Below are 18,848 nucleotides of genomic sequence, written 5' to 3' on the forward strand. Positions count from 1 at the left end.
CTAGGCCTATATTCCTTAATTGCAATATTTTCTAAAGTTTATTATTTACTGCTATTGGGCCAGAAATATTAATGTATGACGTATGAGGAGAGATTGTGTCGATTGGGCTTATACTCACTGGAGTTTAGAAGATTGAGAGGGGATCTCATCGAAACCTATAAAATTCTGTCAGGTCTGGACAGACTAGATGCAGGAAGGATGTTTCTGATGGCCGGGGAGTCCAGAACCAGGGGTCATAGTCTAAGGATAAAGGGGTAAGCCATTTAGGACTGAAATGAGGAGGAATTTCTTCACCCAGAGAGTGGTGAACCTGTGGAATTCTCTGCCACAGAGGGCGGTGGAGGCCAGTTCATTAAATATATTCAAGAAAGAGTTGGATATATTTCTTGAGGCTAAAGGGATCAAGGGATATGGGGAGAAGGCAGGGGCCGGGTATTGAATTTGGATGATCAGCCATGATCTCATTGAATGGCAGAGCAGGCTCGAAGGGCCGAATGGCCTACTCCTGCTCCTATCTTCTATGTTTCTATGATGCAGGTGTCCAGTTTCCTGATCACTGGGGCTGGGACAAGGTCAGTCTCAGGAGAATAAAGAACTGCACTTGATATTCTATTTAGAATCGTACAGCATAGAAGGAGGCCATTCGGCCCATCGTGCCTGAAATTTGAAATTAAAAATGTATGATTGAAGAATAGGTACAGTTCAGATTTTGCATTTACTTATTAAAAGAAAGGGCACAGCGCCCCGATTAGCTTAGAAGGTAATGGTACTGCCTGGTGTACAGCTCAGCCAACAGACCAGGAAGCCCCAGGTAGTAGACCAGTTCCTGGTCTGTACTAAGTTTCCAACATGTGGGATGCTGTAATAAAAACAGAAAATTCTAGAAATACTGATGCTGTAATTGGTCTTCATGCTCCAGGCTGAGGAGGGTCCCTGTTTGACCCTCTTCCCCAGTTAGAAAATGCATTTATACAAAGTTACAAACTTTCACCTCCTCCCTTCCCACCGTCCAGGGCCCCAAACGCTCCTTCCAGGTGAAACAGTGATTTACTCGTATTTCTTTCAGTTTAGTGTACTGTATTCGCTGCTCACGGTGTGGCCTCCTCCTACATTGGGAGACCAAACGCAGATTGGGTGACTGCTTTGCTGAACACCTGTGTTCAGTCTGCAAACGTGATAATGAGCTTCTAGTCGCTTGCCATTTTAATTCTCCGCCCTACTTCCACTCTGACCTCTATCCTCGGCCTCCTACATAGTTCCAGTGAAGCTCAAGGAACAGCACCTCATCCTTCAATTAGGTACTTTATGGCCTTCCGGACTCAACATTGAGTTCAACAATTTCAGATCCTCCCCACTCCTCCCATTTTTTTGGACAGCAGGTGCTGGTAATGGTTCTGCTGTTCCCATTTACAGCTCCTTGAGACCCATCTTTTGTTTCTTTATTTGTTCCATTACCATCCCCTTTTGCACCATCATCCCTTTTGTCAATTAATCTCTCCTGCCTTCCACCCTATCACAGACCTTCCCTTGTGTTCTTTCCTCCCCCTTTCCCTGCCTCTGTACTTGATTAAAACCTGTTACATCTCGAACCTTTTCCAGTTTTGATGAAGGGTCACAGACCTGAAACGTTAGCTCTGTTTCTCTCTCCACAGACGCCTCCTGACGTGCTGAGTATTTCCAGCATCTTCTGTTTATATTATAGAAAGTGCACGTGCTTGGACATTAGGTGTAGATGATCTGGGTTCAGCTGTGAGGCCCTATTCAGTCACGAAGCCGGTCAACAATCACTAGCCGAGGTTTTTGGATTGGGAATGCCCTTTTGTTGGCCATGAAGTGGGTGTTCCCAATTGGAAAATTGAGTGGGGATCAGTAAGGGGCAGCTTGGCTCAGTGGCAGCGCTTTCACTGCTGAGTCAGGAGACAGTGGGTTCAAGCCCCACTCTAGGATTTGGGCATGTAATCCAGGCTGACTCCAGTGCAGGACTGAGGGTGTGCAGGACTGTTGGAGGTGTCGTTTCAGTTAAGATATTAAACGAGGATGTAAAAGATGCCACAGCAATTTTTGAAGAAGAGCTGGGAGTTCTCCCAGTGTGCTAACCAACATTCCTTCCTCAGTCGCACCACCAACACAGATTAACTGATCATTTAACTTATTGAAGTGTGTGGGACCTTGGCCTAGAAATTCAGTTGTTAGCGCCAGCCGCTAGCGCCTTAAGAGGGCGAGAAGTGGGGCGCGAAGCGGCTAGCGCCCGGGCGCGGCGCGATCTGCGCCTCTTGCGAACTTGAGTCAAGAATTAGCGGCGGCGCAAAACCGCAGCGCCCGCTCAGCAGCGCGCGCAGATCCTGACGTCATTTCATGGTGCAACGCCCTTGGTGCGCCCCGAACCGGAACTTCAGTGGCGCCGCCCTTCTGTGCGCCTGGCGCCCCCAGCGACTGGTTGAGTGGAACGGTTCCCAGTCGCTGTGGGGCTGGGGGACGCTATTTAAAGGGGACTCTTCCTGCATTCTTTGTGGCAGCCATTTTGTTCCACTCCTGTGTGAGAGAGAGAGATTTGGAGAGAGACAAAGGGAGAGAGCTTTCTGCTTTGACTCAGCGCTCACACAGGTACTTCTGGCTTCAGGCCAGAGCTTTGCAGTTGGATTTATTTCTCAGTGCCATAGCCTTGAGTGGCCACATATAATGGGGGCTGCAATGGGTGGAAACGTTGAGTTTCTGCATTGCATTGAAAGGGCTCAGAGACGCCGAGAGAGTGCGCCAATCATGGCCAGACGGAGAAGGGCCAACGGGCGTCGGCACAGGAGGCCTTACCCTCCCAGGGTATACCGACAGCACTTCTACCTCAACCTGTCTGAGGAGCAGTGCATTCGGAGGCTTCGATTCAGAAGGGAGGTGGTCACGGAGATCTGCCACCTGCTTCAGAGAGATCTGCAGCCTCAGCTGAGGAGCAGGACGTCTCTGTCGGTGGCATTGAAGGTGACAGTGGCTCTGAACTTCTATGCCACCGGCTCCTTCCAATCTGCTACTGGGAACATTGCCAATATCTCCCAGTTCGCGGTGCATTGCTGCATCCGCCAGGTCACGAATGCCCTCTTCAGAAGGAGACGTCAGTACATTTCCTTCCCCATGACACCGGACAAGCAGCAAGAGCGTGCAATGGGATTTGCAAGAATAGCGGGCTTCCCCATGGTCCAGGGCGCCATTGACTGCACGCATGTGGCTTTGCGGGCGCCTCTAGAGAATGCCGAGGATTACCGCAACCGGAAGGGCTACCATTCGCTGAACATGCAGTTGGTTTGTGACCACAGGCAGCTCATACTAGCAGTGAATGCCCGCTTTCCAGGCAACAGCCACGACGCCTTCATCCTGCGCCAGACTTCTGTGGCAGACATTTTCGAAGCCCCGGCTCACCCAGGAGGCTGGCTTCTCTGGGACAAGGGCTATCCTTTGTGCACCTGGCTGATGACCCCACTCCATGCGCCCACCACCCCTGCTGAAGAACGATACAATGACAGTCATCAAGCGACCAGGAACATCATTGAGAACACAATCGGCGTGCTGAAGCAACGGTTCCGCTGTCTGGACCATTTCGGGGGAGCCCTACAGTACTCGCCTGAGCGAGTCTCCTATTTCGTTGTAGTGTGCTGCATGCTGCACAACCTGGCTATCCTCAGGACTCAGCCACTGCCAGCAGACATTGGAGGACCACCAGAGGAGGAGGAGGATGAGGAGGAGGACGACCAAGACGGGAGAGAGGCACAAAGTGCAAGGGCCGTCCGTCAGCGGCTTATTACAAGTCGGTTCTAGGCCCCTTCTCGGAATGGCTTGTGCCATTGAAAGAACATGAATGGAGCCGCTCCGCAAACCCTGAGGCGGTCAAGGCAACAAATAGTTCAAAGTGCAAACATGGACAATCTGAATAAAGACAATTTTTTATTTAACAAACTCTGTGCCCTTCCCGCATGACAAACAAATACAGAGAAACCCCCCCCAAAAAACAGCCAGACACATAACTGGCTTTCACAACCTGGAGAAAATGAACAAAACAGTGAAACAAAAATGACCATGATCCTCGGCCTTCATAAAAAGCAAACACAACATCCTCGGCCTTCATAAAAAAGTCACACAACATTCTCGGCCTTCATAAAAAAAAGTCACACAACATTCTCGGCCTTCATAAAAAAACTCAACATTTTGCCACACCTCCTACTTTTTGGCCTGCAAGGGTGATCTGCCTCGCTTGCGCGATTGGCCCCTTCCCGCCCTGCAGCTCCTCCTCAATGGGGCCCCAGTGGCTGCAGCAAGGCTGGGGGAAGGCTGCTGAGGGTCAGATAGTGAGTCGGCAGATGCCCTTGGGGGACGGCCTGGACTAGCTCTGGGCCTAGAGGGCCCGGCTGCTGACTGCTCCAACTCTGCTTGGGCGGCAGCAGTCTGTCCTACGGGTGGTGGCAGCTGCAGTGGAGGAGTGACAGTGTTGGCAGCAGGAATGCTGCCAACCTGACAGAGCACAGGCACTCCCTGGTCGGCCGAGACACTGGCACTCGCATGGGCCAGCACTGAAGCATGTGCAGCAATCTGCTGAAGCACAGACTGCTGGGCTGCTGCGGCGCGGCAAGGGCCCCGGCGATTCCTGGCCGATCCAGCGAGGGTGGCAGCAGTTAGTGCCCATGTGGCCCTGATCTGTGTCTGCATCAGACCAGCCAGTGAATGCATGGCACGACTAAGCACTTGGCTGGAAGCCGCATGTGATGCAGCGACCTCCTGCTGACTCCTGGCCTGTGATGCAGCGACCTCCTGCAGACTCCTGGCCTGTGCTGCCCTGAATTCCTGCAGACTCCTGGCCTGTGCTGCCCCGAATTCCTGCACAGTCCTTGCCAGTGACTATGCAGTCAGGCATCCTTGCCACTGCAGCCATGATCTCAATGTGCCTGCGCTCAGCCTGGGCACCCATTTCACCAAGGAGCCGCACCTCCTCTGCACTCACTGTAGCAGGACTGGAGGCCGAACTCACCTTCTGGGGAGAAGGCCGCCGAGCTTCCCTACCCCTCCCGTGTTGCTGCAGCCCGCTGGGCCCCGGAGCTTCACCGTCATCAGACCCTTCCCCCCCTGCGCCCCTCCAGGGAAGACGTGTCCCCATCATGGCCATGGGCTGCCTCGGCTGAGGGTGGCACTGATGGTCCGGCTTCCTCTTCCTCCTCCTCACCTTCCAATTCACTCAGTGCCAGCTTGAGGGCCCGCCTCCTCACCTGGCGATTCAGCATCTGAAAGCAGGGAGGCACAAGAGTTGCTTTAGAGTGAGGACAGGGCGGCAGCGAGGGAGGCATGAGTGCTGCAATGCACTGCATTGGTTCGAGAGTGGCAAAGGATGCTGCTGTGAGGCACAAGTGGAAAGAGAGAGGTCAAAAAGGTGATGACCTTACCATTGCTGTCCAGAACGGGGTCGGCATCTCCAGTGGCGACGGGGCCAATCAGCCGGCCTCCCATAATCCGCTCCACTCGCTGCTCCAGGTCGTTGAGGTCTTTAAATTCAGGACGGCCTCCCCCGGTCCGTAGCTGCTGCCTGCGATTGTGGGCCAGCTTGCCCTGCAAGAGAGAGGACGGGCTCGGAGTACAGTGTGAAGCCCTGATCGTGGCTGCACTGCCTCCCATGGTGGAATAGCCCTGACGGTGGAATAGCCCTGACAGTGTCAAGCCCTCATCTTGCCTGCACTGCCTCCCATGGTGGAATAGCCCTGACAGTGTCAAGCCCTCATCTTGCCTGCACTGCCTCTCATGGTGGAATAGCCCTGACAGTGTCAAGCCCTCATCTTGCCTGCACTGCCTCCCATGGTGGAATAGCCCTGACAGTGTGTAAAGTGGTGAATGTGCATGTGATTTTCATGAGAGTCCCATAGGTCTTGGATGAGGGCTGGGCATTGGGGCTTTCAGGACCCTTTGGCCAGAAAGTGAGGTGCACATGCAGGGATGAAGAGGATACTGGAAAGGGTACTCACCCTGACAACCCGAGTGAGGTCGTTGAACTTCTTTCTGCATTGCACAGGTGTCCTGAGGACCAAGCTGCTGGAGGTCACTCTGTGCGCCACCTCCCTCCAAGCTTTTCTGTATTCACTGGGCAGCGGCCTCCTGCCACTGTCAGGGAAGAGGACAAGGCGCCTGCGCTCCACTGCGCCAACCAGAACCTTCAGGGCACCCTCACTAAAGCGCTGCACTTGCTCCCTGGCCTTCTCCATGGTCCTGGGCGTTGAGTTGTTGAAGCAGGTCTGTCTAGGCCTAGATGCAGGGCGTGGCAGCAAAACAAATCAACCCTCCCCCTTTAAGAGCTGACCGGCGCCAGCATGTCTGCCTGCAATCTATAACTCGCCGCACCTGCGCTGCGCCCGCCCTCGCTGGTAGCGCCTCGGCTCACCGGCTTAGCGCCTTAGGATAGTCGTGCACCGCCTGCTTTAGCGCAGCAACAACCTCTTGGGGCGATGCAACTCAATTTCGGCGAAGGTGGCACTAAGTTGCGCCCGACGCTAAATTTAGCGAACGCCCGGCTGTAGCGCCCCAAACGTGGCAATACTGAATTTCTAGGCCCTTGTGTACAAATTGACTGCTGCATTTGCTTAGGTACCACTTATTATTTTTCAACAATAATTAATTGGCTGTGAAGCGCTTTGGGATATCTGGAGGACATAATAGGTACTATACCAGTGAAAGTGCGATCATTCTTTCATTTTACCTCAGTTTCAGTTTTCCAATAGGATTGGACATGGAGCAGGAAGCCCCTGCCAATTCATGGGCAAGAGGCTGTCAATTAGTGCATGATGACATGCGCTCAAATTCTCGTCATTTCTGTTCATTTCATGCTGTTTGTTTACCCGGCCAAACTAAGCGTGTGTTCGGAGTTCCTGGGCGCTGTGCTACATATAGAAATCAGTTTAAAGTGACGAGTACAGAGACTGTGACGCTATCCTCCTTCCTGTTTTGTGTTTTGTGTTCCCTGTTGTCACTGAGGACTGGAAAAACATGCAGCACCGCATCATGTGCTACAGCCTTTTGACTAGTTCTGTTGCCATTACACCCCAGTGGCTTTCCCACTGGAAATTACCCTAACTCTCTGCTTGTTGGAGGAGGAGGAACAGACATGCACCAGGCAAGTCACATCACCCACCCAGCATAGAATTACATAGAATTTTACAGCACAGGAACAGGCCATTCGGCCCAACATCTGTGCCAGTGTTTATGCTCCACACGAGCCTCCTCCTACCTTACTTCATCTCACCCTATCAACATATCCTTCTATTCCTTTCTCCCTCATGTACTTATCTAACTTACTCTCAACTACTCCCTGTAGTAGCAAGTTCCGCATTCTCACCACTCTCTGGGTAAAGAAGTTTCTCCTAAATTCCTTATTGGATTTATTAGCGACTATTTTATGTTTATGGCCCCTAGTTTTGGACTCCCCCCACAAGTGGAAACATCACATCGACCCTATCAAACTCCTTCATAAAGACATCGATCAGGTCACCCCGCAGCCTTCTCTTTTCTAGAGAAAAGAGCCCCAGCCTGTTCAGTCTTTCCTGATAGTTGTACCCTCGCAGTTCTGGTGTCATCCTTGTCAACCTTTTTTGCACCTTCTCCAGTGCTTTTATATCCTTTTTGTAATGCGGAGACCAGAACTGTACACTGTGCTCCAAGTGTGGTCTAACCAAGGGTCTACCTCCAACAAACGAGGCAAGAGACAGTATTAAGCTAAAAAGAGAAAATAATGGGACTTAAAATAGACTTCAGGACTTGATAGTTTCCACCCCAAGAAATTAAAAGACATAAGGGAAGAAAGTAGAGAATGTTGCTAATAACAGGCAGCTAACTTTTTTTTTTCCTATAGAAAATACGAATGCATTCAAACCGAGCTCACAGTGCAGTTATAGATGAGACCAGCCATCTGCCGCCAAGAGACAGATTTCTGGGGCATGAATACTTTACCAGGCCCAAAACCACACACACATTCCGGGTAAGGAGGAACGTAAGATTTGGCTCAACGAGCTTAACCAATGGGTGGCTGAGAGGTGTCTCGGCTTGGATCCTTGGTCTGTAAGTTACCTAATCGAATAGCGGAGAAGCTAGAATTGTCCCCGTTTGCCCTCGGAGAGCAAGTGGTTGAAGACTGAGCTTGGAAAGGGAGGGGGATGATCCAGTTGTTGTCCGTGTCGGTACCAATGACACGGGGAAGAACAGGGGGGAGGTACTGCTGAGGGAGTACCAGGAGATTGGAGCTAAATTAAAAAGCAGGACCTCACGGGTAGTAATCTCCGGGTTATTACCCAAGCCATGTGCTAATTGGCATAGGGACAGACATATCCGGAAGGTAAACACGTGGCTGAAGGAGTGGTGTAACAAAGAGGAGTTCCATTTCATGGGACACTGGCACCAATACTGGGTCAGGAAGGAGCTGTTCCGCTGGTACGGGCTGCACCTGAACCATGCTCGGACCAAGGTTCTAGCTGAAAGGATAAGTAGGGCTGTAGAAAGAACTTTAAACCAGTAAAGAAGGGGGAGGGCTCTGGCAGAAATAATAATAAAAGTGGAAAGAGCCTAAAGATAAGAAATGGGGATGAGAGCGAAGTCCAGATCATCAATAGTGTTAAAGATAATAAAATACTTACGGGGGAAAAATTGGATGGTGCCCCTTTTGGGGCGCTAACGTCACCGGGGCCCCTCCGCCGGCAATTCATTTGTAGCGCCCCAAGCAGGAGGTGGGGTGCGACTGGAAGCGCTCCACCTCTTTCTTGGGGCACTATTACTGAAGTTCGCGGCGCTACGTGCAACGCGCATTGGCACATAGCGCCGCATCATTGCAGGCCTCTGCCCCTGATTAAAGGGGAAGGGCCTAGCGCTGCACGCACCAGGGCCCTGCCGCACCACCAGGGAGCGGGGTGCCGTGAAAACTGACCGATCGCGGCCGGCACCCCGCATAAAAAAGGGGAAGGGGGCAGGTGCTGGCAGTCGACCAAAATAAAAATGGCCTCCCAACACCTGCCCTTTAAGTAGCACCGCCGCCGCTGAAAAAACGCCCCCTGACCCAGTCGGACATATCATCCAGCGATAGGTCAGGGGGCGCTGTGCATGGCGATGATGTCATCGCCGCTGGCGCAGTGCCGTGGGGCGCTACCAGCTACCACCACCGCTAACCTCCCGCTGAATTTCGTGGGAGGTGTTGCTGGTGCCGTGCCTGGGCGCTAGAGGATTCGCGCCCCCGGGGGCGCTAACGAGAGGCGCAAATCAGCCCAATTTTTCCCCTTTCTGGTTCAGAAAAAATTTAGGAAATAATAACACAATAACTGATAATGCAGTGGGAGCGATGAAAAACAAGGAGTGTGATAAGTTAAAAATATGTGAGTGAAACAGCATCGGGGCAAAAGGGCAAGGCAGGGTCTGTTGCCCAAATAAGAGTTCGAGACACTAATGCATGTAGCATAACCAATAAAACAAGTGAATTAGAAACGCGAATCCACCTTAAATGGTATGACGTAGTGGCCATCACTCAGACTGGGTACAAATGGCATGATTGGGAGATTCCAGGTTATAAGGGCTTTAGAACGCACAGGGAAACTGAAAAAGGAGGAGTAGCAATATTGCAAGGGATACAATTACAGCGTTACAAAGAGGGGATATCAGTAAGGGTCAGCAGGCAGTCGAAACACTCTGTAGAATTGAGGAGTCGAAAATGGTCCTGATAGCAGTAATAAAGTACTGTAGTGGGATGAATAAATGCGGAGATCAGAAAAGCTTGTCGCAAAAATAGAGTTATAATGGGAGACTGGGGAAGCAGAACAGCTCGAGTCCCAAAGACAGCGTATTTCTTGAGTGTATTCGGGACAGTTTTCTGGAACAATATGTTCTTGAACCAACAAGAGAGCAGGCCTTATTAGATTTAGTGATGAGCCGGAGTTAATCAATAATATAACAGTAAGGGAATATCTAACTCATAGTGACCATAACATGATAGAACTCGATATTAGGTTTGAAAGGGAGAATCACAAACGAAGGTTTTAAATTTAGGTAAGGTGGACTTTGGAGGGATGAGGCAGGAATTGACCTCGGGAGACTGGGCGGGACTATTAATGGGTAAAACTATAGATGAGCAGTGGGAGGTGTTGAAAGAAGTATTTGGTGGAAAACAAGACCTGTGCATACCCCTAAAGGGCAGGAGCTCCACTTGTGTAATTAACAACCTTGGTCAACAAATAGTCTAAAACTAAAAGAAAGGGCTTCTATGAATGCAAAGCCCAGTCGTGATCCTGCGGATTGGGAGAGATCTAAAGATAGCAAAGGGATTCAAAGGAAATAGTAAGAGCTGCAAAAAGGGAATACAAGAAAAAACTTGTAAGGGATATCAAGGAAAACACTAAAGTTGTTTCCGAGTATATTAAGAGAAAGCGGGTGGCCAAGAGTAATGAGGGCAGACACAGGTGATACTGTAATTGAAAAATCATGAAATAGCAGACTTGCTAAATAGAATTACATAGAATGTACAACAGAGAAACAGACCATTCGGCCCAACTGGTCCGTGCCTCTTCATCCAACCCTATCAGCATAACCTTCTATTCCTTTCTCCTTCATGTGTTTATCTAGCGGGGAGGGGAGGGTGGAGAGGGGAGGGGAGGGTGGAGCGGGGCGGGATGGGGAGGGGCGGGGAGGGGAGGGGTGGGTGGAGCGGGGAGGGGAGGGGTGGGTGGAGCGGGGAGGGGTGGGGGGAGGGGAGGGTGGGGAGGGGCGGGTGGAGAGGGGCGGGTGGAGCGGGGAGGGGAGGGGCGGGTGGAGCGGGGAGGGGAGGGGCGGGTGGAGCGGGGAGGGGCGGGTGGAGCGGAGCGGGGAGGGGCGGGTGGAGCGGGGAGGGTGGGGCGGGGAGGGGAGGGTGGAGCGGGGATTGGATGGGAGGAGCGGGGATTGGATGGGAGGGGCGGGTGGAGCGGGGATTGGGATACGGAATGTTGTCCAGGTGGCTGCAGGCTCTTAATTTGATCAGCTCAGTGATTGTATCATTGCTGAAGTAAATGCTAATTGTTTACAAAATGGTCACTTTCGGGCCTCAGTGACGCATTAAGGGACAGTAATAACAAATATTGTATTCCTCTGGTCTTTTCCAGTCAGATATTTCTTACCACCGGTCCTTCACAGCTCTGGATTATGCTCATCAGTCACGCACTGGCAAGAAGTCTGCGGGGCCAGGTAAGTTCCTGTTGTGATTTTAACTGCTTAACTTCCATTTGTAGATCTCTTGCACTCCCCTACCTTCCCTCTGAAGTGGCAAAGAAGCAGCTCACCAGGATGTTTCGTCCTGCAGATAGAAGGACTATGAGTCAGTCAGACAGTGGCCCAGTGCGTAAAGGCGCTTCCTGATATCCAGCCCTTCAGACAGAGAAAGAAAGAAGAACTTACATTAAGATAGTGCATTTCACGATCTCAGCATGTCCCAAAGCACTTCACAGCCAATTAAGTACTTTTGTACTGTTGTTATGAAGGAAACATGGCAGCCAATTGGTGCACAGCAAGGTCGCACAAACAGCGATGAGTTCATCTGTTTTTTAATGTTGTTTCCCAGAGGGATGCATATTGACTAGGACAGGTGAACTCATCTGTTCCTCTCCGAACAGTACCATGGGATCTTTTTGATTCCCCTGATCAAGTTGCAGAAAATGCCCAAATGTTGACCTTGGGTGAGAACAGTATTCAGCTCAGCAATGCTGCCTCCATGCTGGAATAGTGTGAAGGTGCTCACTGTCTCCGCGCTCACTGTGTGAATGGCCACTGGTGCGGAGGTAGGCTGCTGCCTGTGAAACCCTCCATTGACAGACACCAACTTCAGGAGACGAGGGAAGGACAGAGAATTGGAAAAAATCCAACCTAACAGAAGATTCAGATCAATTCAAAATAGACAATAAAAATCCTCTTGAAGCCCATTTTTATGTTGGTTTGGTGTAAGTTGTGATCAGACTGAGATAAAGGAACAAAATGTTCAGTTGGACAAAAAAAATCAAGGGAAAAGGAGTAACTTTAAATACAAGCAAATAAAAAATAAAGGGGCAAAAATTCGGCCGAGCCCCCTTGCTACTTTTAGTGCCCCGAAAAAGTTAGCACCGCCATGCCCAAAATTCAATGGTAGCGCCCCAAGGAGGAGGTGGGACGCTACTGGAAGCGCTCCCCCTCCCTCATGGGGCGCCCCAGCTCAATATCATGCCACCACGGTACTGCAGGCTTTCTTCCCCTTATTAAAGGGGAGGGGCCTTGTGCAGCACGACCCGGGGCCCAGCTGAGCCACCAGGGATCGGGGTGCCGGTAAACGTGCCCGACACTCGAGGAGGGCAGAGGCGCTGGCAGGCGGCCAGCAAAGAAAATGGCCACCCGGCATCTCCCCTTTAAATATCGCCGCCCCGGCTGCACGTCGGCCCCCCTGACCCTGTTGGACATAGTGTCTGGCAGTAAGTCGGGGGCGCGAGCAAAGATTGCGGCCGGGGCACAAGTGTGGCGCCAGCCTGCAAACTGAGCAGGAGTGGAAAATAAACACATCGGGATATAATATTTTTAGGAGAGACAATAAGTAAGAAAGGAGGAGGAGGAGTGGCAATCTTGGTGAAGGAGGGAATACCTGCTGTAGTGAGGACTGATGTACCAGACAGAGTCAATAGAGTTAGAGATCAAAGGTGAGGGACCGAAGGACAGACCCCCTCATTGTGGGAGGGAGATGGAAGAAGAAATCTGCTGACACATCAGCGAGATGAGAGAACAAAATGATTGCTCCAGGAGATTGTAATTAGCCACTCATTGATTGGGACAAGGAGGGTATAAATGGAGAAAGGAGTTCCTAAAATGTGTGCAGGATTCCTTTCTCAGCAATATGTTTGTCTGCCTTTAAGTGGAAAGGAATTGCAGGATTTATTTGTGATTAATGAATTTGAGATAGATGAGTTAAATGTGGGCGAGCACCTCCGGATTAGTGACTGTAATATGATTAGCTTTAGCATCAAATAGAAAGGGAAAAATTGGAACAAAAACAAAGGCATCAGATTGGAATAGGGCAGATTTTAGAAAGGTGGCGTGTGCTCGCTGAGGTGGAAAGATAAATTGGTGTCGAGGATATTGGATCAGCACTGGGATATTTTTTAAATGGAGGTTGCAAAGTTATAGAATAAATATGCACCTTTTTTTTTTAAAAGGAGACTACTGCTTTCAGATAAAGAGTTAAGAAATACATTAAAATTGAAGAAGGTGGCCTATGGGGTCTATATTTTTATCAACAACTTGTATTTATGTAGCACCTTTAATGTAGAAAAACATCCCAAGGCGCCTCGCAAAAATAGATGTCAAGCCCAAGAAGGAGATGTTGAGGGTGGCCCAAAAGCTTGGTCAAAGAGGTGGGTTAAAGGAGGGTCAAATGAGCACGACCAGGATAAGATACCGCAAGGATTTTACTGGGCACAAGGGCACCAAAGGCAGAGGTGAGGGAGTGGTTGAGCAGAACAACAGCTGCAGGAGTATTGTGGTGAATGAAGGGCCAAGGCTAGATAGTTGGTCGTGTGAAAGTGCTGTTTTAAGTGACTTGGGGGAGAGTTTCTTCCAGGTGCGGACACAGAAGGAGATAGGGTTGGAATTTTATATCATTAAAAATAAGAGAATATGATTTAAGATAATTGGAAAACAATCTAGGGGGGGGGAAATGAGAAGATTTTTTTAATGCTCAACTTGTGATCTGGAATGCGCTGCCTGAAAGGGCGGTGGAAGCAGATTCAATAATAACTTTCAAAAGGGAATTGGAGAAATACTTGAAAAGGAAAAACTTGCAGGGCTGTGGGGAAAGGGCCGGGGAGTGGGACTAATTGGAGAGCTCGCTCAGAGTGGCCTCTTTCTGTGCTGTAAGATTCTATCAGAAAATAAGGAAGGAAGTTAAGAAAAGGGATAAAAACAACAAGGAGGGTGCATGAGAAGAGCTTCTCAAAAATATTAAAAAGCGCATTGAAGTATTCTACAAAACTGAGTAAAAAGCAAATTCTCAGTTGTACAGTGAAACTCCAGAGGAGAACATAGCCATTTAGTGAAGGTTAAAGGTGGGGTCCTTAACAAATACTTGACTTCAGTGTTTACAAAAAGGGAAGGGAAGGGTATTGGGGAGGAGGTCAATCCTGAATTGTTTAATAGCAAGATAATAAATTAAAGTATTCGAAAAGTTAGTTAAGCTAAAGGAGGACAAAGTGCCGGGATCTGATGGGATACATACAAGGATCCTGAGGGAAATCATAGAATCGTACAGCACAGGAGGAGGCCATTCGGCCCGTCATGCCTGTGCCGGCTCTTTGAAAGAGCAGTCTAATTCAGTCCCACACCCCAGCTTTTCTCCCCATAATCCTGCAAATTAGTCCTCTTGAAATACATGTCCGATTGCCTTTCGAAAGTTCCTGTGGAATCTGGTTCCACCAGCATTTCAGGCAGTGCGTTCCAGATCTTAACAACCCTCTGTGTGAAAACATTTCTCCTCATTTCCCCTCTAGTTTTGTTGCCAATTATTTTAAATCTATGACATTTGGTTACCGACCCACTTGCCAGAGGAAACAGTTTCTCCCTATTTACTCCATCAAAACTGTTCATCATTTTGAATACCTCCATTAGGTCTCCCCTTAACCTTCTCTGCTCTAAGGAGAACAATCCCAGCTTCTCCAATCTCTCCACATCACTGAAGTCGCTCATCCCTGGTATCATCCTGGTAAACCCCCTCTGTACCCTCTGCAAGGCCTTGACATCTTTCCTAAAGTGTGGTGTCCAGAACTGTACACAATACTCCAGCTGATGCTTAGCCAGTGATTTGTAAAGATTTAGCATGACTTCCTTATTTTTATATTACAAAGCCAAGTATCCCATTCATTTTCTTAACCGCCTTATCAACTTTTGCCCTGCCACCTTCAAAGATTGATGAATATGCTCCCCCAGGTCCCTCTGCTCTTTCACTCCCCTCAATATAGTACCATTTCGATTCTGCTGCCTCTCCAGGTTGTTGCTCCCAAAGTGCATCACTTCACACTTATCTGCATTAAATTGTATCTGCCGTGTGTCTTCCCATTTCACCAGTCTGTCTCTGTCCTCCTGAAGTCTGCTACTATCCTCCTTACAAAACTTAGCAATGTAGTAAATAGTATCATCCGCAAACTTCGCAATAGGACTCCAAGTGCAGGTCATTTATATTCGCCAAGAAAAGCAATGGGGGGAATTTTGCCAGCCCTGGGGAGGCGGGACTGCCGGGAAAATGGCAGAAACTGGGAGCGGGTACCGAACCCGTCCCCAACCTGCCTCCGTGCCATCTTCCCAGGAGGCAGGTCCCCAACTTGCGCTGGGACCCGTCTCCTCGAGGCGGGAAAGGGATTACAGGCAGTTAAGAGGCTTATCCCCATTTTACCAACAGAAGTGCAGGCTTCCCGACATCGGGAAACCCCGCCAGGGTCAGCGAGGCGAGCAATGGGTCAGCGAGGGTCAGAGGGTTCGAAAAGTGCACTGTGGAGGGGAGTGATAGGTGCAAGTGTGGGAGGTGAGTGAAAAGTGTTAGAAAAAGTTTCCTTACCTTTGTTTCTTCCTGCAGGCTTCAATCGTTGGGGATCCGGAGGCTCCTCAGCTCCACGGCAGAGTTTTCAGAATGCATTCTCCGATGCAGCAGCCATCTGATTTCTGCTCAGGAAAGAGGTTTGGTGAGTCTTGAGTACAAGGACTCACCAAAGAACAGAGATTGTCAGTGTTTTGACAGCTTCTCAAAGCTGTCAAATGATGACAATTCAGCTGTCAAATATTTTTGACAGATGAAACGTCACACGCTGACGTTCTCTGTCACCAGCTTTCCCTTAATTGGCCTGCTAAGCCTGCAGGGTGGGCTTAACAGGGTCAATCAAGGGAAAATAGCGTGGGTTGGCCGGAAGTCGATGGGGGCGGGACTGAAACTCGACGAGTAGCAGTCCGCCCCCAACGTGCCCGCATTGATAAAATTCCCCCCAATGGACCTAATACCAATCCCTGGGGGACCCCACCAATCAGGAAAACATCCATTCACCACTACTCTCTGCCTCCTATCCCTTACCCAATTACATACCCAAGTTACCACCGCCCCTTTCATCCCATGTGCTTCTATTTTTTGAATAAGTCTGTTATGTGGTGCTTTATCAAATGCCTTTTGAAAGTCCATATATACAGCATCTACTGCAAGAAGTAGCAGAGTCCCTAGAAATTATAGTTCAGGGTTCTGTTGAGAGTGGATGTGTGCCAGAGAGCTATAGAGTAGACATTGCTATAACAATTCTCATAAATGAAGTTCGAGCTAATCTGGGTAACTATCGACCGTTAGTTTAGCATCTGTGGCAGGGAAAAATTTGGAACATTACAACAACAACTTGTATTTATATAGTGCCTTTAACATAGTAAAACGTCCTAAGGTGCTTCACAGGAGCGTTATAAGACAAAAAATTGACACCGAGCCACATAAGGAGAAATTAAAGCAGAGGAGCGTCTTAAAGGAGGAAAGAGAGGTGGGGGGGGGGGTGGCGGGGGAGAGGTTTAGAGAGGGAATTCTGGAGCATAGGGCCTCGGCAACAGGAGGCACGGCCACCAGTAGTTGAAAAATTATAATCAGGGATGCTCAAGAGGGCTGAATTTGAGGAGCACAGATATCTCGGGGTGGGGGGGTGATGGTTGTGGGGCTGGAGGAGATTACAGAGATAGGGAGGGGCGAGGCCATAGAGGAATTTGAAAACAAGGATGAGAATTTTGAAATCAAGGCATTGCTTAACTGGGAGCCAATGTTGGTCAGCGAACACGGGTGATGGGTGAACGGGACTTGGTGCGAGTTAGGACACGGACAGCCGAGTTTTGGATGACCTCAAGTTTAAGTAGGGTGGAATGTGGGAGGCCAGCCAGGAGTGCGTTGGAATAGTCAAGTCTAGAGGTAACAAAGGCATGGATGAAGGTCTCAGCAGCAGATGAGCTGAGGCAGGGGCGGAGACGGGCGATGTTACGGAGGTGGAAGTAGGTGGTGTTAGTGATGGCGCGGCTATGTGCTCGGAAGCTCATTTCAGAGTCAAATATGACACCAAGGCTGTGAACAGTCTGGTTCAGCCTCAGACTGATGTTAGGGAGAGGGATGGAGTCGGGGGCTAGGGAACGGAGTTTGTGGTGGGGACCGAAAACAATGGCTTCGGTCTTCCCAATATTTAATTGGAGAAAATTTCTGCTCATCCAGAACTGGAATCCGGACAAGCAGTCTGACAATTTAGAGACTGTGGAGGGGTCGAGAGAAGTGGTGCTGAGGGAGAGCTGGGTGTCATCAGCGTACATGTGGAAACTGACGCTGTGTTTTCGGATGATGTCGCCAAGGGGCAGCATGTAGATGAGAAATAGGAGGGGCCAAGGATAGATCCCTGGGGACACCAGAGGTAACGATGCGGGAGTGGGAAGAGAAGCCACTGCAGATGATTTAAAAGATGAAATTACTAAATAGCCAAATGAAGAGAAAATTAGTAGAAGCTGCAATGAGCTATTGATAAGATGGTTGAATGGGCAAAACAAAATTCAATGTCAGTAAAAGTGAGATTCATTTTGATTAAAAAATATAAAAGTAATGATTAAACATTGAATGCTGGGTAATGTGGATGAGTCGAGAGATTTGGGGGGTCAGGTTCACACGGCACAAACAGCAGCTCGTTTATAATGGTATAAAAAACTATTGTAATACTGGGTTGTATTGCACAAGATAGTGAATATAAAAGTTATCATAGATTCTATCATCATATGAATATAAAAGTTGAGAAGTAATGGTGAATTTATATAAAATCTTATTACGATCACAGTTTGTACTGTATGTAATTTTGGGCTTCATGCTATAGGAAGGATGTTGAGGCAATAGAGAGGGGACAGCGCAGATTGACTCGGATGCTACCTGATGTGAGGAAATACAAATACGAAGAAAGACTTGAAAAAATTGGGGCTGTTTTTGTTAGAACAGTGGAGATTAAGGTGTTGGACTGCGTAGATAGAAACAGACCATTTCTAGTGATTGAGGGGTCTAGAATGAGGGGATATAGATAGAAGATTAAATGCAAGAGATTTAGGACAGAGAGCTAGAGAAATCTTATTTACACAGATGGCTGTACAGCTGCGGAACGCACTAGCTGAGTTAGTGATCGAAGCAGCGAGCATCGCAACATTTCACCACTGCTGCTTCTAATTTTTATGAATGATTGGACTCAGAAACCAATGCAAATTGGTCAGATTCACAGATCCTACCAAACTAGGATGGGCAGTAGAATTGGAAGAAGTTACTAAGAAATTACAAATAAAAACAGGAAATGCTGGAAACATTCAGCAGGTCAGGCATCATCTGTGGAGAGAGAAAAACAGACCTTTCATCAGAAATTACAGAGTGAGTTGGACAAAATATGGAAGTGGAGCAAACAATGGGAAATTAAATGTAATGCCTCCGAGAATACAGTACTTCACATGGGGCAGAAATTGGTAAGATGTAGTTTGTGAAAGGTGTTGAAATAGCTGAGGATGAAGTTAATAGAGACCTAGAAGTCTTAGTAGACTAGATACTCAGCATGTCGAACGAATGTAGAACAATAATCAAGAAGGCCAATAGAATGTTGAACTATATAGCCAGAACAGTGGAATACAAGTTAGAGGAAGTCATGATCAAATTCTGCAGTGCTTTGGTCAAACCACACTGTGAGTGCTGTTTCCAGTGCTGGTCACCGAGACATTAGGAGATAGGGAGAAGTGTTGGAGGCGGTGAAGACCACAGCTCCAAGGTTGCTCCCTAGTATCAGTGGTCTGAGTTATGT

General features: G+C 49.0%; 1 protein-coding gene across 7 annotated transcripts in view; it reads left to right on the forward strand.

Moving 5' to 3' along the window:
- The window catches only part of fam149b1 (family with sequence similarity 149 member B1), a 166,323-nt gene that overhangs the window by 139,770 nt on the left and 7,705 nt on the right, over positions 1-18,848 (forward strand). For 6 of the 7 annotated variants that reach the window (XM_085970124.1, XM_085970129.1, XM_085970130.1 and 3 more), the window contains 2 exons: positions 7,868-7,993; positions 11,130-11,211. In XM_085970124.1, the coding sequence (XP_085826250.1) occupies positions 7,868-7,993; positions 11,130-11,211 (208 nt within the window). The remainder of the gene's footprint in view (positions 1-7,867; positions 7,994-11,129; positions 11,212-18,848) is intronic. The other variant, XM_085970128.1, reaches the window with a different exon arrangement.

Source organism: Somniosus microcephalus, chromosome 29 (assembly GCF_052327205.1).
Source record: "Somniosus microcephalus isolate GS21.2 chromosome 29, FLI_Smic_1.0, whole genome shotgun sequence".
Classification (NCBI taxonomy): domain Eukaryota; kingdom Metazoa; phylum Chordata; class Chondrichthyes; order Squaliformes; family Somniosidae; genus Somniosus; species Somniosus microcephalus.